Source organism: Oreochromis aureus, linkage group 7 (genome assembly GCF_013358895.1).
Source record: "Oreochromis aureus strain Israel breed Guangdong linkage group 7, ZZ_aureus, whole genome shotgun sequence".
NCBI lineage: Eukaryota > Metazoa > Chordata > Actinopteri > Cichliformes > Cichlidae > Oreochromis > Oreochromis aureus.
The window spans coordinates 19057476-19074893 of NC_052948.1; the positions used below are offsets into that span (position 1 = coordinate 19057476).

At 41.7% G+C, this 17418-nt stretch overlaps 1 protein-coding gene across 1 annotated transcript in view; it reads left to right on the forward strand.

Annotated features, from left to right (window-relative positions):
- The window catches only part of si:dkey-82f1.1 (DENN domain-containing protein 2A), a 36085-nt gene extending 23056 nt beyond the window's left edge, over window positions 1–13029 (forward strand). The window contains exons 8-20 of the mRNA XM_039615430.1: window positions 2050–2100; window positions 2380–2567; window positions 3035–3144; window positions 3825–3894; window positions 4190–4267; window positions 5469–5609; window positions 5767–5915; window positions 7479–7656; window positions 7780–7821; window positions 7984–8089; window positions 9775–10056; window positions 11870–11956; window positions 12096–13029. Coding sequence (XP_039471364.1) covers window positions 2050–2100; window positions 2380–2567; window positions 3035–3144; window positions 3825–3894; window positions 4190–4267; window positions 5469–5609; window positions 5767–5915; window positions 7479–7656; window positions 7780–7821; window positions 7984–8089; window positions 9775–10056; window positions 11870–11956; window positions 12096–12127 — 1514 coding nt within the window. The 3' untranslated portion in view covers window positions 12128–13029. The remainder of the gene's footprint in view (window positions 1–2049; window positions 2101–2379; window positions 2568–3034; window positions 3145–3824; window positions 3895–4189; window positions 4268–5468; window positions 5610–5766; window positions 5916–7478; window positions 7657–7779; window positions 7822–7983; window positions 8090–9774; window positions 10057–11869; window positions 11957–12095) is intronic.
- The last annotated feature ends 4389 nt before the right edge of the window (window positions 13030–17418 follow it).

The window sequence follows — 17418 nt, forward strand, 5'->3', positions numbered from 1 at the left end:
ATTAAATGCAGTATAACACTAGCTAAGTCCACAGTGCGCTTGGCAATAGAAAGCCCATGTGGGGCCCACATTCAAATATTACGTGCTGCTATAAAACTTCATTCGCTAATAGCTGTTTTCTGTTTTCTATTATGATAACTGTTTGGTCATGACTAGAAAAAATTTGACAAACTGGGAAAAAAAAATCTCATACTACTTGGATTGTGATCATTGTTTTGAGAATATGTACAATTTGGTATAAATTAGATTATTGTTTTTTTTTTAAATTTCTTCATTTTTTTCTTACCTTTAATACTCTCAGCAGTCAAATCAAATCAAATCACTTTTATTGTCACATCACATGTGCAGGTACACTGGTACAGTACATGTGAGTGAAATTCTTGTGTGCGAGCTTCACAAGCAACAGAGGTGTGCAAAGTACAATAACATAAGAACAAGCAAATATAACAATGGCTAAATCTGAGAATTATATGAATAAATATATGTACAATATAAGAGTGTATGCATATTACTGACTGTGTATACTAAATATGTATGTCTACGTGTGTGTATATATGTGTGTGTGTATACATATTTTACAAATTAAATAGAGTAAAAATAAAATAAATATATAAAATATACAGAGGTTGGTAGTTGGATATTGTGCAAAACAAGTGGCATTTATATACAGCATGGAGTGCATAATGTTGAAGTTCCAGTAATGAAGGTGAGGTGTCTATGAGGTGCTCAGCAGTCTGATGGCCTGGCGGAAAAAGCTGTCTCTCAGTCTGCTGGTACGGGACCGGATGCTGCAGAACCTCCTTCCTGATGGAAGTAGTCTGAACAGTTTATGGCTGGGGTGACTGGAGTCCTTGATGATCCTCCCCGCTTTCCTCAGGCACCGCTTCCTGTAGATGTCCTGGAGGAGGAAGCTCACCTCAATTATCCGTTCAGAGCACCGCACTACTCGCTGGAGAGCTTTGCGGTTGTAAGCGGTGCTGTTGCCGTACCAGGTGGTGATGCATCCAGTGAGGATGCTCTCAATGGCACAGCAATAGAAGGTCCTGAGGATGCGGGGGCTCATGCTGAATCTTTTCAGTCTCCTGAGAAAGAAGAGGCGCTGTTGCGCCTTCTTCACTGTTTTGTTTGTGTGTACTGACCACGTAAGATTCTCAGCCAGATGTACACCAAGGAAGCGGAAGCTGCTCACTCTCTCCACAGCAGCGCCGTTGATGGTGATGGGGGTGTATACTTCTCTGCACCTCCGGAAGTCCACTATCAACTCCTTTGTCTTTGCGACGTTGAGGGTGAGATGGTTGTCTTGACACCAGTGGGTCAGGGCGCTGACCTCCTCCCTGTAGGCCGTCTCATCACCGTTGGTAATAAGACCCACCGCTGTAGTGTCATCCGCAACTTCACAATGATGTTGGAGTTTCTAGTGGCCGTGCAGTCGTAGGTGTAGAGTGAGTACAGGAGAGGGCTCAGTACACACCCCTGTGGAGCACCAGTGTTCAGTGTGATGGGGGATGAGGTGATTCTGCCCAGTCTGACCACTTGGCGTCTGTCAGACAGGAAGTTAAGGATCCAGCTGCAGAGGGAGCTGCTCAGTCCTAGATCCTGCAGTTTCCTGTCCAGCTTCGAGGGAACGATGGTATTGAATGCTGAGCTGTAATCTACAAACAGCATTCTCACATACGTGTCTCTCTTCTCCAGGTGTGACAGGGCAGTATGTAGTGGCAGGGCTATGGCATCATCAGTGGACCTGTTGTGGCAGTATGCAAATTGTAGAGGGTCCAGTGAGTCGGGTAGTTCAGAGCAAACGAAGTCCCTGACCAGCTTCTCGAAGCATTTGCTCACGATGGGGGTCAGGGCTACAGGTCGCCAGTCATTCAATGAGGAGATGGTGGAGGATTTGGGTACAGGGACGATGGTGATTTTACCGGTGCTGTAAATCAACCAAAAAGAGGGCAAATATGTGATTTCCTGTGATTGTTGTTTGTAGTCTTGTCACACTCTTTCCTTTTTTCACTCTCTTGTCTCTCTCACTCTTTTCTTCTGTTTTGTTTTCAGTGACAGATGAGAACAGCGAGTCGGAAAGCGACACGGAGGAGAAACTAAAAGGTGAAAACCCATAAAGACATGCTACACACTGCAATCTATAATGTAAATGTTTTTCATTTAGCAGGACATTTTAATATTAATGACATAAATTACAAAGAAGCACGATGTGAGCTTGTGTAGTTTTCTTCCAGTTCTGTGATATAGCTAAAGCTAGAAATGCAGGCTGTGCTTTGTGGTTTCACTGCAACTCACACACACACATCATATATATATATATACAGTATATATCTGTGGATCACATACATGCATGTTGATGAAATGTGTTTCTGTGTTCCACAGCTCATAGCCAGCGGCTTGTGTCGGTCCAGTCCATGTTGAGGCAGACGGGGCGGTACCGGACCTTGGAGAGGGATTTGATGGAACTGCAGGAGAGGAAACTCTTTGAGTATTTTATAGTTGTTGCGCTCCATAAGACCAAAGCTGGAGTTCCATACCTGCCGGAAGTCACACAGCAGTTTCCTCTCAAGGTAAGACAGAAGTGTTACTGGAGCAAAACCAGTGACGCTTAATATTATATGTAAACTTTTTGAAAAATCTACATTGTCTGCTGTCTGCCTGACCATTATTTATAAGGAAACATGTACACCCCAGTTTATGAGCAGTGTGGTGATGTGAGCAGTGATACTGCTTTAGTTTTGATTGAAGAAAAAGACATGGACCTCAGTTTTAATAAGTTAAAATCAAAGATGAAAGAAGACCGATTGAACTCAAACATGTGGGGCCAAAATATGCACCAAGTAGTTTAACTGTGATCCTTTATATATTCAGTTATTACACGTCTGCTGTGCAAATGCCTGTTTCTGTTTCTTTCTTTCATTTAAAAGCTGCGTCTGCGAGACATAATGTCCTAATACTGTAATGGTGCTTAGTAGCCTAATGCTTTGACCTCTAATTGGAATCTCTTTATTTTATGTGGGGTTTTTTTCTCATCCAGCTTGAAAGGAGCTTTAAGTTCATGCGAGAGACTGAGGACCAGCTGAAGGTCATCCCGCAGTTTTGTTTCCCGGACGCCAAAGACTGGGCCCCCGTCGATAACTTTCCCAGGTCAGTTCGGATCTGAATGCTGCCACGGCACACAAGCACAAAGTGAAGTGAAAGCAAACAGGGACACGGGAATTTCCCTCTGGAGTGGTGACAGCTCACTCAGCTGTTTTCCTCGTTGATTATCACTTAGTCGTTGAGAAAGTTGAAAGCTGAAAGTCCCAAAGACTAATCAGTCATGACTCACAAATTACTGGAAATTAGCAATTTTTTTGTGCCTTCAGGAGAAATGGTAGCTCTAACACATGCACCTAACCTGTTATTACAGAAATTACTCTCCTTGTTTGCTCTACAAGCTGTATTACTCAATGCCTCTGGTCAATGTACACATTGTTCTGAGAAGTGATGATTGTGTGCTGATGGCGATGGCTAATAATTATCTAGCGGCAGATGTCTGCGGGGTGAGGGGCAACCAAGCATATGATTAAAGTGGACTGGCTGACACTCTCCCCTGTCATGAAGGTTAACAGCAGTCAATGATTACCTGTCAGGTAGAGGTTAGGAAGTGTTGTGCGATTGTTTTCCAGAGTGACCCTGTCCCGAGGGCTCTCTGTGTTAAGTACAAAGTAAGGTTTTGGCGGTAAAAACCTGACCCTGGGTTTTTTGTTTTTTTTGTGATTTAACATTTTTAAGATGTTTTTTTATATGATTGTTTGAATTATCTTTCCCTTTTACATTCCCAGCGAGACCTTCTCATTTGTACTGACTGGTGAAGATGGAAGCAGACGTTTTGGGTATTGCCGTCGTTTACTGGTATGCTCTTAAAATGCTTCCAGTTACGGTCGCAGGTTTCTGCTAATTCAGGCTTAATAAAATTAATCCCTCATTTTAAATTAGTCTGTTTAATGCCTTCTGCGTTTTTTCTCATTCCAACGTATTTCTTGAATATGGATGATTTTTAAAAAAAAATTTTTTCATGAATGTAGCTGTAAAGTTTCTGTCAAATAAAGGCTTTGGTTTGCTTCACTGCTCTAATCCTCTAGTTGTAGTTGGTTGAGCAGTCTTGTGTTATGAACCTGTCTGTTTCTTTCCTTCTGGCTGTTCACAGCCCAGTGGCAAAGGCCGAAGGCTCCCTGAAGTCTACTGTATCGTCAGCCGCCTGGGATGCTTTGACCTCTTCTCCAAGGTAGATATACAGCAGTGACTTAAGCACAGGCACATATGTGCAAACTATATTCAGAGCCGTGACTTGCATTCAGTTACACTGCTCTGAACTGCACGTGTTAACACAAACCACCATTAAAAAGTACCACCCTCGGTGCCCAAAGAACTCCACCCACACTTTCCCCAGTCCCCTTTCCCACAGGGCCTCGTATCAATGGCTACAGTAAAGCGACACATGTGAAACGCAGCTGATGTGGTCGCTTCAGTGAAGGAGGTCCCCTGTAATGAGCCTTAGATTTATCTGCATGTTGACCTGTGTAAATGCTTTGCAGCGTACATATGCTACAGCTAAAGTTTGATTACTAAGGACACGTACATGGGCATGGAAGAGTTTTCTAAATATCTTCAACATGTAGTCAATCAGCTACACAAGCTTTAATTGAGCACAGATGCGTAGAGTGTGTTTGTAGAGTAGAGGAGTACACATGATTGATTCAGGGTGTTAGCTGTTTGTTGTGTTTTAATGTGGCGCCATATTTATACTGCATTATGGTCAGAATCAATGCATTTGGGATAATAATATCCACTTTCCTAAAAGGAAATTAGGGATTTGAGTCTGGAACTATAGTGACAAGAAGATTGATTTTTCTTTTCATTTGCAGCAATTTATGTTAGATGATAATTTATATTTGGCAGTATGGTTGCATTCTAGGGCCTTCTACTTGCACAGCCACAGGAGGAGAGAGCAGGAGCAAAATCCAGCACAGATATTATATTAATGAAGTAAGAACCAGCAAGTAAGGAGAAGCTGGTTGTTGTGGCTTTAACAGTGGGCACTACTTGAGATTTGCCAGTTGAATGTGTAGAGTGGCATCAATTGATCAGCTGATCTGTGCTTGACTTTGTGTTGTCTGCTGGGCTAATGAGATGCTTGCGAATTAATTTAGAATGGAAAATTAATCAAATGTAGTTTTAACGGCTTTAAAGTCATCTTTTTTTTTTTTTACTGGTGAAAGGAATTCTATAAGAATAAATAGCACGGAGGTGAGTAAAGTTTGAAGAGATTCGGAGATTGTTATTATATTTTATCTTTTAACTACATTTTGGCCCAAATATTTGAATGGTAAATTAGATTTGTATAGAGTATTGTAATTTTTTTGTAACACAATAACTAAAGGTTGCTGGTGCTGAAACCAAAGTGTTCCCTTTCCTGTCTCTTACAGATTCTGGATGAAGTGGAAAAGAGGAGGGCGATCTCCCCTGCCCTGGTGCAGCCTTTCATGAGAGGCATCATGGAGGCTCCCTTCCCTGCTCCAGGAAGAACTATCACCGTCAAAAACTTCCTACCTGGCTCTGGGACAGAGGTAGACATTTTTACAAAGGAGCCTCTAACCCAAATCAGCACTGTTTAAAACTATAGAAATAATCGCATTAATAGCTTTGTAAGTGTACCTGCAATTTGTATCTAAGGGTCTTCTTCCTTCTTTTTGTGTGCCTTACATGCTTCTTTCTTTACTGCAGGTGATAGAACTGTGCCGCCCGTCAGATTCCCGCCTGGAACATGTGGACTTTGAATGTCTCTTCTCTTCGTTAAGTCTGCGTCTTCTCCTCAGAGTGTTTGCCTCCCTGCTGCTGGAGCGCAGGGTCATCTTCACTGCTGACAAACTCAGGTTGGCTCTCGTGCTGCTGGGTTCAGCCACTGTGTTATTTAGTTTGTTTGCTTCATAAATCGTTACTGATAAGACTATTCAAGACAGGGTTGTGATGCTAAAAAGATCAGAGAGTTTGAATGATATGACAGAGAGATTTCAAGTAGACAGGCAGTCTAGGGAAAAGAAGATCGCTGACCGAAGTGTGAGAGGAAGGAATGCTGTTGTGTTATACAGTCGCCTGGGGAACAATCAGTTTTTCCCTGGAATACTGTCATGGAAGCCAGACAAGAAGGAGTAAGGCTTTAAAGCATGGCTGCTGAGCTAACACCATGTGTGCAGTTTGACATCTACAAACACACACAATTCCCTCAAACCTTTAACTTCATACCGTCACAATAGTTGTCATCCCCCTCCCCTCCCTACCCCACCCCTAAAGGGCTTTCTTACTGCTGTGATACACATGTGGTATCCACAGAAGTCCCTCTTAATCTGATTTAAACACCCTAAAGGTTCATGCTGTATGAATACATGAAGCTGTATGAATTGATGAAGCTCTTTAGAGTGAACTGTTTTGTGTGATTTTGTTTTCTTATCCTTAGTATTCAAACTACGGTATTCAGATAGTATTCCATAGTATTCAAACAGCTTACATTAAAAGCATTTTTACCAGAGCTCTTAAGCAGAGTTGTTGCACTTTCTCTGCCGTGAAGTGGAAATTTGGCCCCGTTAATTGTTTTTGTTTTTTTAATAATGAATTAACTGCAAGCAGATGCAAATGCAGTGGAGATTAAGCCAACAGTATGCGAGTGTGTCTGCTGTCACTGTATAGAGTTTGCAAGTGTTGCATCACACTCTTCTAAAACACTCCTTTCAGGGTGACAGCGGGTTTGAACGGGTAAATATAAATGAACTTTTCTCAACATGTTCCATATTAATAAGTGGTTGGCAGGGGAAGTTATTTTTTGAGAAGGAGGATAGCGCCATCTTGTGGTAGGGATTTTCTTTCAATGTTAGACTGTTTCACTGTGATTTTGTGTTTTCCTTTTGTTGTGAATGTCAAGGATATATTATCCTATATGAACCAACATTTCTCCAGAACATGTGAATCAAAGAGCAAAAGCTGTCATTATCACTGTCTGGACATTATCCATGTTTACTAGCTATGATTTCTAGGAATTCCCAACATATTAAATGGGATTAGATATGAAAATAATGTTATCTCAGTACAGGAACAGCCTACATTGTGCTTTCATATTAAAATAGTTACAGGTTCTATATATATATTCAAATATAGAAGTGTTTTATCTAATAGTACAGGGATTTGGGATTACATACGACATGTAATAATGTTAAATTAGTTTAAAGTTTAAATTTGACCTGAGAAACAAGATCTCCTAAAGGCGCTTTATACTATAACATAAATCCTAGGATAATAGAGAGAAAATCCAAACAATCAGACAACCCCTTATGAGTAACCAGTTGGCAACAGTGGGAAGAGTGGTTGGTGGAGGGAGGGAGGCAAGACAGAAAACAAATGATAACACTTGCCCATTCTTTCTTTCTCGCTGTCTCTTTCCACAGTACGTTGTCTCAGTGTTGTCATGCAGTAGTGGCTCTACTCTATCCCTTCACCTGGCAGCATACATACATCCCAGTGCTCCCACTGTCCATGTTGGATATAGTCTGCACCCCGACTCCCTTTATAGTTGGCCTCCTTTCCAGTTCTCTACCTCGACTCAAAGAGCTGCCCATAGAAGAAGTAAGAGAAGGTTTTTATTTTATTTTATTTTTTTAAATTTACTGCCCGTGATGCCCTTTACTCTGGGCACTTCCTATACTGAACAATAGCTTCAGGAAATAACATCATTCTCCCTCTTGTTAGGTCCTGGTGGTTGACCTTGGCAACAGCCGCTTCCTTCGACAGGTAAAAAAAAGAAAAGGAAAAAAAGAAGATTAAAACAGAAAGAGCACAGTAAAAAAATGTCATTAGTCACACAAGAGTTCCTTGTTGTGACTGTAAAAGATGTTCTGAGGAGTGGACTTCGTGTTAAGTTGGTTTAAATTCGTTTTCTTTCCTCTTCTATAGCTGGATGATGAGGACTCTATTCTTCCCCATAAGCTGCAGGCAGCTCTGGAGCATGTGCTGGACAAGAGAAGGGAGCTGGCCTGTGAGAAAGGAGATCTACCCAATGGTGACTTGTCATACTTGTTATTTCTTGCATATATGTAATGTGGGTTTTAGGGGTTTTTTTGGTGTGTAAACAGAATGTACTATGAGCAAGAAAGTTTTCACAGGACTAGCAGAACCACCTTTACCAGCAATAACTTGAAGTAAGCATTTTCAGTGTGACTCTCGGGGAGGAATTTTGGCCACTGTCCTCTACAGTGTTGCTTCATTTCATTGAGGTTTGCGGGCATTTGTTTATGTACAGCTCTCTTAAGGTCCCGCCACTGCACATCACTCAGGTTGAGGTCTGGACTTTGACTGGACCATTGCAACATCTTAATTCTTTTCTGTGTCAGACATCCTGTTGTAGATTTGCTGTTGTGCTTGGGAATACTGGCCTCAGTTTCTGCCAAGCTTTAGTTGTCAGACCGCTGGCTGTGCATTTGACTTTACAATACTTAATAACCTCCACCACCGTGTTTGACAGTTGTTATGAGGTGTTTGTCTTGATATACTATGTTTGGTTTTCATCAAACATGGTGCTGTGTGTTATAACCAAACATGGTCAAACACGCTCTTGTCTGTCCAATAGACATTGTTACAGAAGTGTTGTGGTTTGCTCAGATGCAGCTTTGCAAATCAAAACTCTGCCATCATTTTCCTTTTAGAGAGGAGAGACCGTCTTCTGGCAACCCTTCCAAACAAGTCATACTTGTTCAATCTTCTAATTGTACTGGCATGAACTATAACATGCGACATGCTAAGTGAGGCCTGAAGAGTCTGAGATGTAGCTCTTAGTTTTTTGGCAGCTTCTCTGAGAACAGCATGGTCTGAGGTGAATTTGCTGGGGTCTCCACTCTTGCCAAAACTTGTGCTTTTATAGAGGTGCTCACAAGAGTGCATTTGATTAGCAACTCCTGGCTACTACTTAACATCTTAATTCTTATGAAAGCAGTAAGGGTGCACCTAAGTACTGCATAAAGTCCTATGGAAACTTTCTTTTTCACATTAATTGCCACTGCCTTCTTTTTAGTGATATTAGTCTGCACAAATCTCTGGTTTAGAAAGCTTTGAAGTGTTTTCATTACCAGTCATATCTTCCTGGGTTTCATGTAATGAATATTATGTACCACAGCTCTAATGTTCATTGCCAGCTGTTTTCCAATGAAATATATTAGGTACATACGATACACCTACAACTTATCATTCTGCAACTTGATCATAGTTTTGTGGTACACCGAAGAATTTTTCCAAGAGAACATTCCCAGAGATTTTCATCATTTCCCCTAAATTCTTAATATGACTGGACAGCTTCATTCCAGTATTTAAGTTTTTCCTCCTTAATAATTCCCCTATAGTGTCACGCACATATATTAAAGGGTCCTTGAAGTATGACGAAATTCAAAGTAGAAATGCTGTGGTTGAAAATACAAAACCATAAACATGGTGTAACTCTGCATAAATCTCATGTTCTTTGTGGTCACAATGAAAGCGAAACCTTTCCAACAGAGTTCACTCCAACGCTGCTGGAACATTCAGTCTAACCAAAGTCTGTTTCTCAAACTAGATCAAGATCTAGATCAGTGTCAATACTTTGAAGTAATCTGTGTGGAACAACCTTGTATGTCTTCTGATGTGTAGCAGTTTGTTGTAATTGTTTTTGGGGGTGGCTAATTTTTACTTCTCTTCTCCGATGCTTTTCCCTGCCAGACTCTAGCTCGCTGAGCACAGTGGTGTCGGAGGCTTTTGTTCGTTTCTTTGTGGAGATGGTGGGCCACTACTCCCTCTTCATGGGTGGAACAGAGCGGGAGGAGGAGCCTGTCTCCTCCACCACCTTGCCCAGCCCTTCTTCTTCCTCATCCTTTCAGCGTGAGGCCTTTCGCAAAGCAGTCACTTCCAAGAGTTTGAGAAGGTTTTTGGAGGTGTTCATGGAGACTCAGATGTTCACTGGCTTCATCCAGGAGAGAGATCTGCGCAGGCAAGGCCTCAGAGGTAATAAGCTATGAGCAATGTTAGTGCAATTTAAAATTGTTAAAGTGTATGTACTAGTTGAATTGATATGTCATCTAAATGATTTAAAAATACCTTTTATGATTTCCTCATTTTAAAATCCTTTTAAAATTAGGTTTTTGTTTATCAGTGGTGAGTATTTATTTTGTAAGTCGTTAGGTTTTCCACAGACTGCAAAAAATATTTTAGTCCAATAAACAAAATTTAATTTTTGTGCTAATGTCCACTTCTCAAAAAAAGGGAACACTTTTTAATCAGAGTACAACATCAATAGTGAATATTGGAATCTTGATCTGGTCAGTTAAGAGCAGAGGGGGTTGTTGATAGTTTCGGCTGCTTTGGTGTTAATGAAATTAATGACAGGTGCACCAGAGGGGCAACAATGAGACTACCCCCAAAACAGGACTGGTTTTAAAGTTAGAGGCCACAAACATTCTTTCCCTCATCTTTCCTGACTGTTTTTCACTAGTTTTTCCAATTGGTTAGGGTCAGTGTCACTACTGGCTGGATGAAGTCATACCTGGACCCTACAGAGGTTGCACAGGTAGTCCAGTGCATACTCCAGGATGACACATGCCATTGCCAGAAGGTTTGCGCCATCTCCCAGCACAGTCTCAAGAGCATGGAGGAGATTCAAGGAAACAGGCAGTGACTCTACAGGGCATTAGAAAGTCATTAACCCATCAGCAGGACCAGTATTTGCATCTTTGTGCAAGTAGGAACAGGATTAGCACTGCCAGAGCTACAAGATGACCTAGGCTACTCCACTGGTATGAATGTCTGTGCCTAAACAATCAGAAACAGAGTTCATGAGGATGGCCTGAGGGCTTGATGTCCTCGAGTCTGCCCTTTGCTCACTGCTCGACTGTCATTTGTTGTACAGTACCAGAACTGGCAGGTCCGTGCCCTGTGCTTTCCACAGATGAGCACATGTGACTGATATGAAGGGGTCTGGAAAAGCTGTGGAGAATGTTATGCTGCTGTAATGTCATTCAGGATGACCGGTTTGGTGTGGGTCGGTGACGATCTGGGGGGGGGTATATCCATGTAGAGACGCACAGATTTCTAGACTCTAGGAACAGCACCGTATCTGCCATTATGTATCAGGATAAAATCTTTGGACGTATTGTTAGTCGGTGCTGGACAATGCCCAGCCTCATGTGACAGGAGTATGTGGTTAGTTCTTGGAGGATGAAGGAATTGATACCATGGACTGATGCTCGCCTGACCTAAGTCCAAAAGAACACCACCAGGTTGCACTTCAGACTGTCCAAAAGTGATGCCCCAGTCCATATCTGGGAGGCGATCCCCGAGGACACCATCCTTCATCTGATTAGGGTATGCCCAACATTGTCAGGCATGAATACAAGCACATGGGTGCCATACATACTGCTGAGTACCATTTTGAGACTGCAATGAAATTTCAGCAAAATGGACTAGTCTGCTACATCATTTTTACACTTTGATTTGTAGGGTGTCTTTGAATTAATTTCCATCAAAGGATGTGGGGATGCTAGGAGTGAAAGGCATCGTTTCATTCATAACACATCACTCGGCCCATATTCGTACAGATATCCAGCAGTTAGTTTTTTTTATTGAGATCTAAAGTGTTGCTTTTTTGAGCAATAATATTATGTGATGTGATATTATGCTTTTTTTGGCCAAAAAATTAAGAAAATGATCAGAAACATTTCAGTGCACTGATGATTTGGACTTTGCTCTGACTTCAGTGTGAACTTGTAGTTACATTTTGTATACCACAGCACATTTGACTAGTTCTTTTTTTTTCCTCCAGGTCTCTTTGAGGTGAGAGCACAAGAGTATTTGGACTCGCTGCCTGGGAGTGAGCAAAGAGGGGTCAACAAGTTCCTGAAGGGCCTAGGTGAGAGTCTCTGCACAGCCTCAGGCAGTCAGCTTATCAGCTGATCAATTCATCATCTGTAAAATCCTCCAGTTTTTCTTTATGGAAACATGCTCTTTGTCTCAAATATGTCTTCATGTAGATATGTTGCTTTTTCCAGGAAACAAGATGAAATTCCTTTCCAAGAAATGAGACTCGGAGTCATTGCTGAAAGCAGAACTAAAACGAGGTGCACTCCCTGGATACAGAGCATGCACAGATGGAGATGTGTCTTTGGGTTACAACAAATGAAGACCCCTGAATGGAACTGGACTCATATGTAGTGCTTAGCATGAAAAAATCTGGGAAAAGTTCTGGTTTAGCTCTCAGCTTCATCGCCGACGATTCTGTCAGTGTTGGATGGGGTTTACTTAGCGTGCTCCAAAACTCCCCACAAACACGATAAAGCAACAGTGTCTGGTCTTACAGTCAAAGTGTTTTACAGATTACACTCATCTCCTACAGTGTATTACTGTATAGCACAGTGTAAATGTCTTAGGAACAGTGTTCTCATCACTAACTTCACCTGTAAACCTGTAAGGAGGAGTGTCCCTTAAGATCCAGTTTTGTATAATATTGTCCTATACATTCCATGTATTTTCTATAGGAACTTCTATAAATGCAATAGTACAACTTCTTTGTCAACAGGAGGCTGTTAAGTTAATTTATATTGCTTTTTTGTTTTGTTTTTTTAGACCAACTTAATCTCTTGTTTTAATTTCTTTTAAATGAGTCCAAAGGAATCTCCTGTAGTTTCTAATACACTTTATTTAACAGAGTCTAGACTGTTTGTAGACCACTTTGGATTGTTGGGTATACGTGCCACTGTTTTAATTAAATGTACTGTTGATGGACACTATTGTACCGATAAACACGTACTGATCACAAGGAAATCAATGTGAATATGCCTGTCAGTAAAGGATGTGGGCCTCAGCTGATGAATTGTGTGTATCTTAGGCCAATTAGTATCAGTATGTTTTACAAAAACAACTAAGGTTGCCTTAATATGATCAAACATACAATGAAACTTCATAAATAAAGTGATTTGATTTAGACAAACGACTCCTGTTCTTCAAATCCCATTCCTGTGTTTTGGCAGCTGTACTCAAATAATGCATAATTTTCTGTTCATATTATCACTTTTTTGAAGACAATGTTATGAAGTTGTTTCAGTCTCCACTGACTAGCCAACAAACCACTGTAATTTCTAAGAGGTTTCAGATTCTGATTTTTCTTTACATTATAGAAACTTATATATACACACAGGATGCTGTCTAAGAATTTGGCAGGAGCCAATGCAAGAGCAAGAAACTAGCCAGTCTTCTAGATCTATGTGGTTTTTAAAAGTTAAACACAGAGGCTATAAAACTGACAATATGAAGATCAATATGAAGATCTGTTTATCTCTCTCTCTCTCTCTCATATATGTATATCTATCTATCTATCTATCTACATATACATATATATGTATGTATGTATATATCTATATATATATATATAGATATATATAGATATATAAATATATCCAAGAAAGGGTCTCCAGTATGAAGTGTTGGACAGCATCAGGCCCCGACATGGTTCACGCCTACTGGCTGAAGAAGCTGACTGCACTCCACGAACGTCTGGCAGTACCAAAGAACCAGCTGCTAGTCGATGAGAGACACCCAGAATGGCTAACCAAAGGCCGGACAGTCCTGATCCCCATGGACCCAAAGAAGGGACCGGTCCCATCCAACTACCGGCCAATAACCTGCCCAAGTGCCACAAGCTCCTGTCAGGCATCATAGCGGTAAGATGAATGGGTCACAATACATGAGTTCGGCCCAGAAAGGAATTGGCAAGAGTACCAGAGGTGCAAAACACGAGCTACTGGTAGACCAAGCAGTCAGCTGAGACTGCAAGATTAGGCTGGCCAACCTGTGCACTGCCTGGATTGATTACAACAACGCCAATGACTCAATGCCCCACAGCTGGATCCTGGAATGCCTGTACAAGATCAACAGGACCCTAAGAGCTTTCTCAAGAAGACCATTGAGTTCTCAGGAACTCACTGGGGATGTGGCATACAACACTGGAGGCCAACTTCAAGCCCATAGCACAAGTCATCATCAAGTACGGGATCTACCAAGGGGATGCGCTGTCCCCACTGCTGTTCTGCACAGTCCTGAACCTCCTCAGTGAGATCATTGACAGGACTGGCTACGGATACCGACTACGGAATGGAGCAATCATCAGCCACCTCCTCTGCATGGATGACATCAAGCTGTATAACAAAAGTGAATGAGACATAGAGTCACTGATCCACATCACCAGGACTGTACTGAAAGACAGCACGGAGGCACTAATCGTGGCAGCACAGGAACAAGCTCTGAGCACAAGATCCATAGAGGCTGGGGTCTATCACACCAGGCAAGACCCCAGGTGCAGGCTGTGTAAAGATGCCCTTGAGACAATCCAGCACATAACAGCAGGGTGCAAGATGCTAGCAGGCAGGGCATACATGGAACACCATAACCAAGTGGCCGTTATAGTATACAGAAACAACTTTGCCGTGTATGGCCTGGAAGTTCCTAGGTCAAAATGTAAGATGCCCCCTAGGGTGGTAGAGAATAACTGAGTTAAGATCCTGTGGGACTTCAAGATACAGACGAACAAAATGGTGATGGCCAACCAACTGGACATAGTACTGGTAGACAAGCAGAGGAAGACGGCCATAGTGATAGGCATAGCGATACGAAATGACAGCAACGTCTGAAAGAAGTAACATGAGAAGCTGGAGAAGTACCAAGGGTCAAAGAAGAGCTCGAGAAGATGTGGAGGGTGAAGGTAACAGTGGTTCCAGTGGTAATCGGAGCATTCGGTGCAGTGACTCCCAAGCTAGGCGAGTAGCTCCAGCAGATCTCAGAAACAACATCCGAGTACTCTGTCCAGAAGAGCGCAGTCCTTGGAACAGCTAAGATACAATGCAGGACCCTCAAGCTCCCAGGCCTCTATTAGAGGACCCAAGCTTGAAGGATAGACCACCCACAGGGGAGAGGGGGAATTTTTAAAAATATATATATTTCAAAATCCTATGTCACCTTGTTTTGAAGTTATTGCATTCACAAGATTTTCAGAAAACGACCTCTCACCTTGACCTTGAGGTTGAGGTCACTGAGATTTGAGATTTTTAGTAGATACACCTACAGTATCGATTTAGAGCTTCATTCTCAAGTTAACCTATTCGCAAACTTGGGTGTCCATGTCACCCACCCACCCAGCAGGGTGATGACAATACACCAACAGCCTTTTACAGCTGAGGGGTAAAAAGCTTTTTATTTGAGGAAAAATGCTTCTTTGGTGTCACTCTATTTGGCTGCTCTATTACAGCATGACATAAACTGCGGTTGAATAAAATAAAATGCTGTGTGGTTCTTTCGGGTGACACAAAATGTTCTCTAGAGCCTTCACTGATCTGTGGTGCTGAAGCAGAGCTTTGGGCATCTTAAAATAGAAGCTCAAAATACTGAGAGGAGAGCATCATATAAGTGGCTTTTATCACCAACATCACAAACGTTTTTTATTGTTGTTGTTAATGTTTGAAACAAAAATTACATTGCACCTAATTTGACATTGCCTCTGCTTTCTGTGTACTTATACATAACGAGGACATCACCAAGAGTGAAGTGCAGCTTGTCCAATTGAACATGACTGTGAGTCTTAAAAACAGTACGGCTAGAATAAACCCCAGGTTACAACCTTTAGAGAAAACTGTGATGTCTTTCCAGTGAACGAACACATCGCACCACCCAGAATGTCCAGCAGGGGGCTCTGTTACCCAGTTCACGTTATTCCACATATGTTGCCTTGGAAGAGTCCAAAGTTCAGAATTACATCTCAGACAATTATGCCTCCAGGCCTTTAATGACTTGCACAATATACCCGAGCCTAACAATATTATCGCCTTTTGGTCTGATCATGTGACATAATAAGCAAACTAGAGCTGAAAAGCAAAAGGTTACAAGTTATATGGGGGGAAAAAACTTTTGAAAAAAAGATAGAAATCTTGGATAGACATTAATATGGGCAATTTGATTTTAAAGACATATTTAATATTGTTTCTTTAGCATAATATGACATAAGGCCTGGAGATTACAAATTTAATAGCAGCGCTTAAGGTAGCTTTATCTGTTCAGGTGTATCACAAGTGATAGATATACGGTGGATAAAGTATAAGCACTTATTATTCAGCAAGTCAAAGTGCAATAGTGATTCTTTATAGCAGGCAAAAAAAAAAAAAAAAAGTTGAGCCCCTATAGTATGGATCTGAAATAATACATTTGTGGCAACAGTCGTTCATTGTACCTGATATAAAGCTTAATAAACTTTGAAGGATTAAACCAGTGATTTCAGGTACAGTGGGAATCCAGTGTAACACGCTTGTCCTATAAATGGTGTGTTTGTACACCCATTGTCAGTGTTCATGAAGAAGTTGAGTGCTATAATATTGTGTATCCTTTCTGTTTTACGTAGTTCTTTTTAAATAATTCTTCTTAATGTCATGTTCTTCCACCCTTTCCTCTCCTTTCTGAGCCCTCCTCCCTCCTCTTCCTCTCCTCCTTTTCGTCATTACGTGTTGGCCGGTCAGACCTCCTCGCGCCCTCCCCTCCTCTGTCTCCCCCCCTCCTCCTTCCCTCCCTGGGTCTTTTTCTCTGGCTTTTTCCAGGCTTCATGTCATACCACGGCTAATTCCTGAAATTCCTGCCCTCCTCTCGCTTCAAACAAGCGGCTTCAGGAAGGAGACGAGGCAGCAGAAAACAAACAAAGAACAGGGAGGAAAAAAAATAAGAAGAAAACCCCCCTACGGACTCCTTATTTTATTTTATTTTTAAAAAAAAAATCATCATAATAAAATAAAATACTACTCTACCTGCCCGCCTGCCTGCCTGCCGGACTGCTAACAGGAGTTTGACCAGGTAAGCCGGTGCAAATGTTTCACAGTTTTCAGAGTGTTGAGTGCTGTTCAGGTTTCAGCTGCGGGGTCTGTCGGAGTGAAACTTTCAGTTTGTTGAGAAATGTGGATGTGAAGTCAGTTGTTTGAGCGCCTTCTCTCTGAATCAGCTCACACTCGCTGTCGGAGATAACATTCCTCAAATTACTCGCATTTCTTCGCTCGAATTCCTGCATTTTTCCCCCCTTCTTTTAATTCCAGCGGTGGAGTGAGTGAGCTCTGACTTCCTGTGCTTTAGCCGGAACCTTTCTCTTTCTCTCTCTCTCTCTCTCTTTTTTTTTGTGAGGGAATAACGTCAGGGCTTTGCGGTCAAACATTAGCGCCCGTCTGGGTAAAGTTTTACTCCGGGATCATTCAAACGGTGTATTTATTAACCCGCAGGATTAATTAAGTTTTCTGCCCCTCCACCACCCCCCCCCCCTTCTTTTCTTCTCAACAAGTGTGAGTAGTGTGT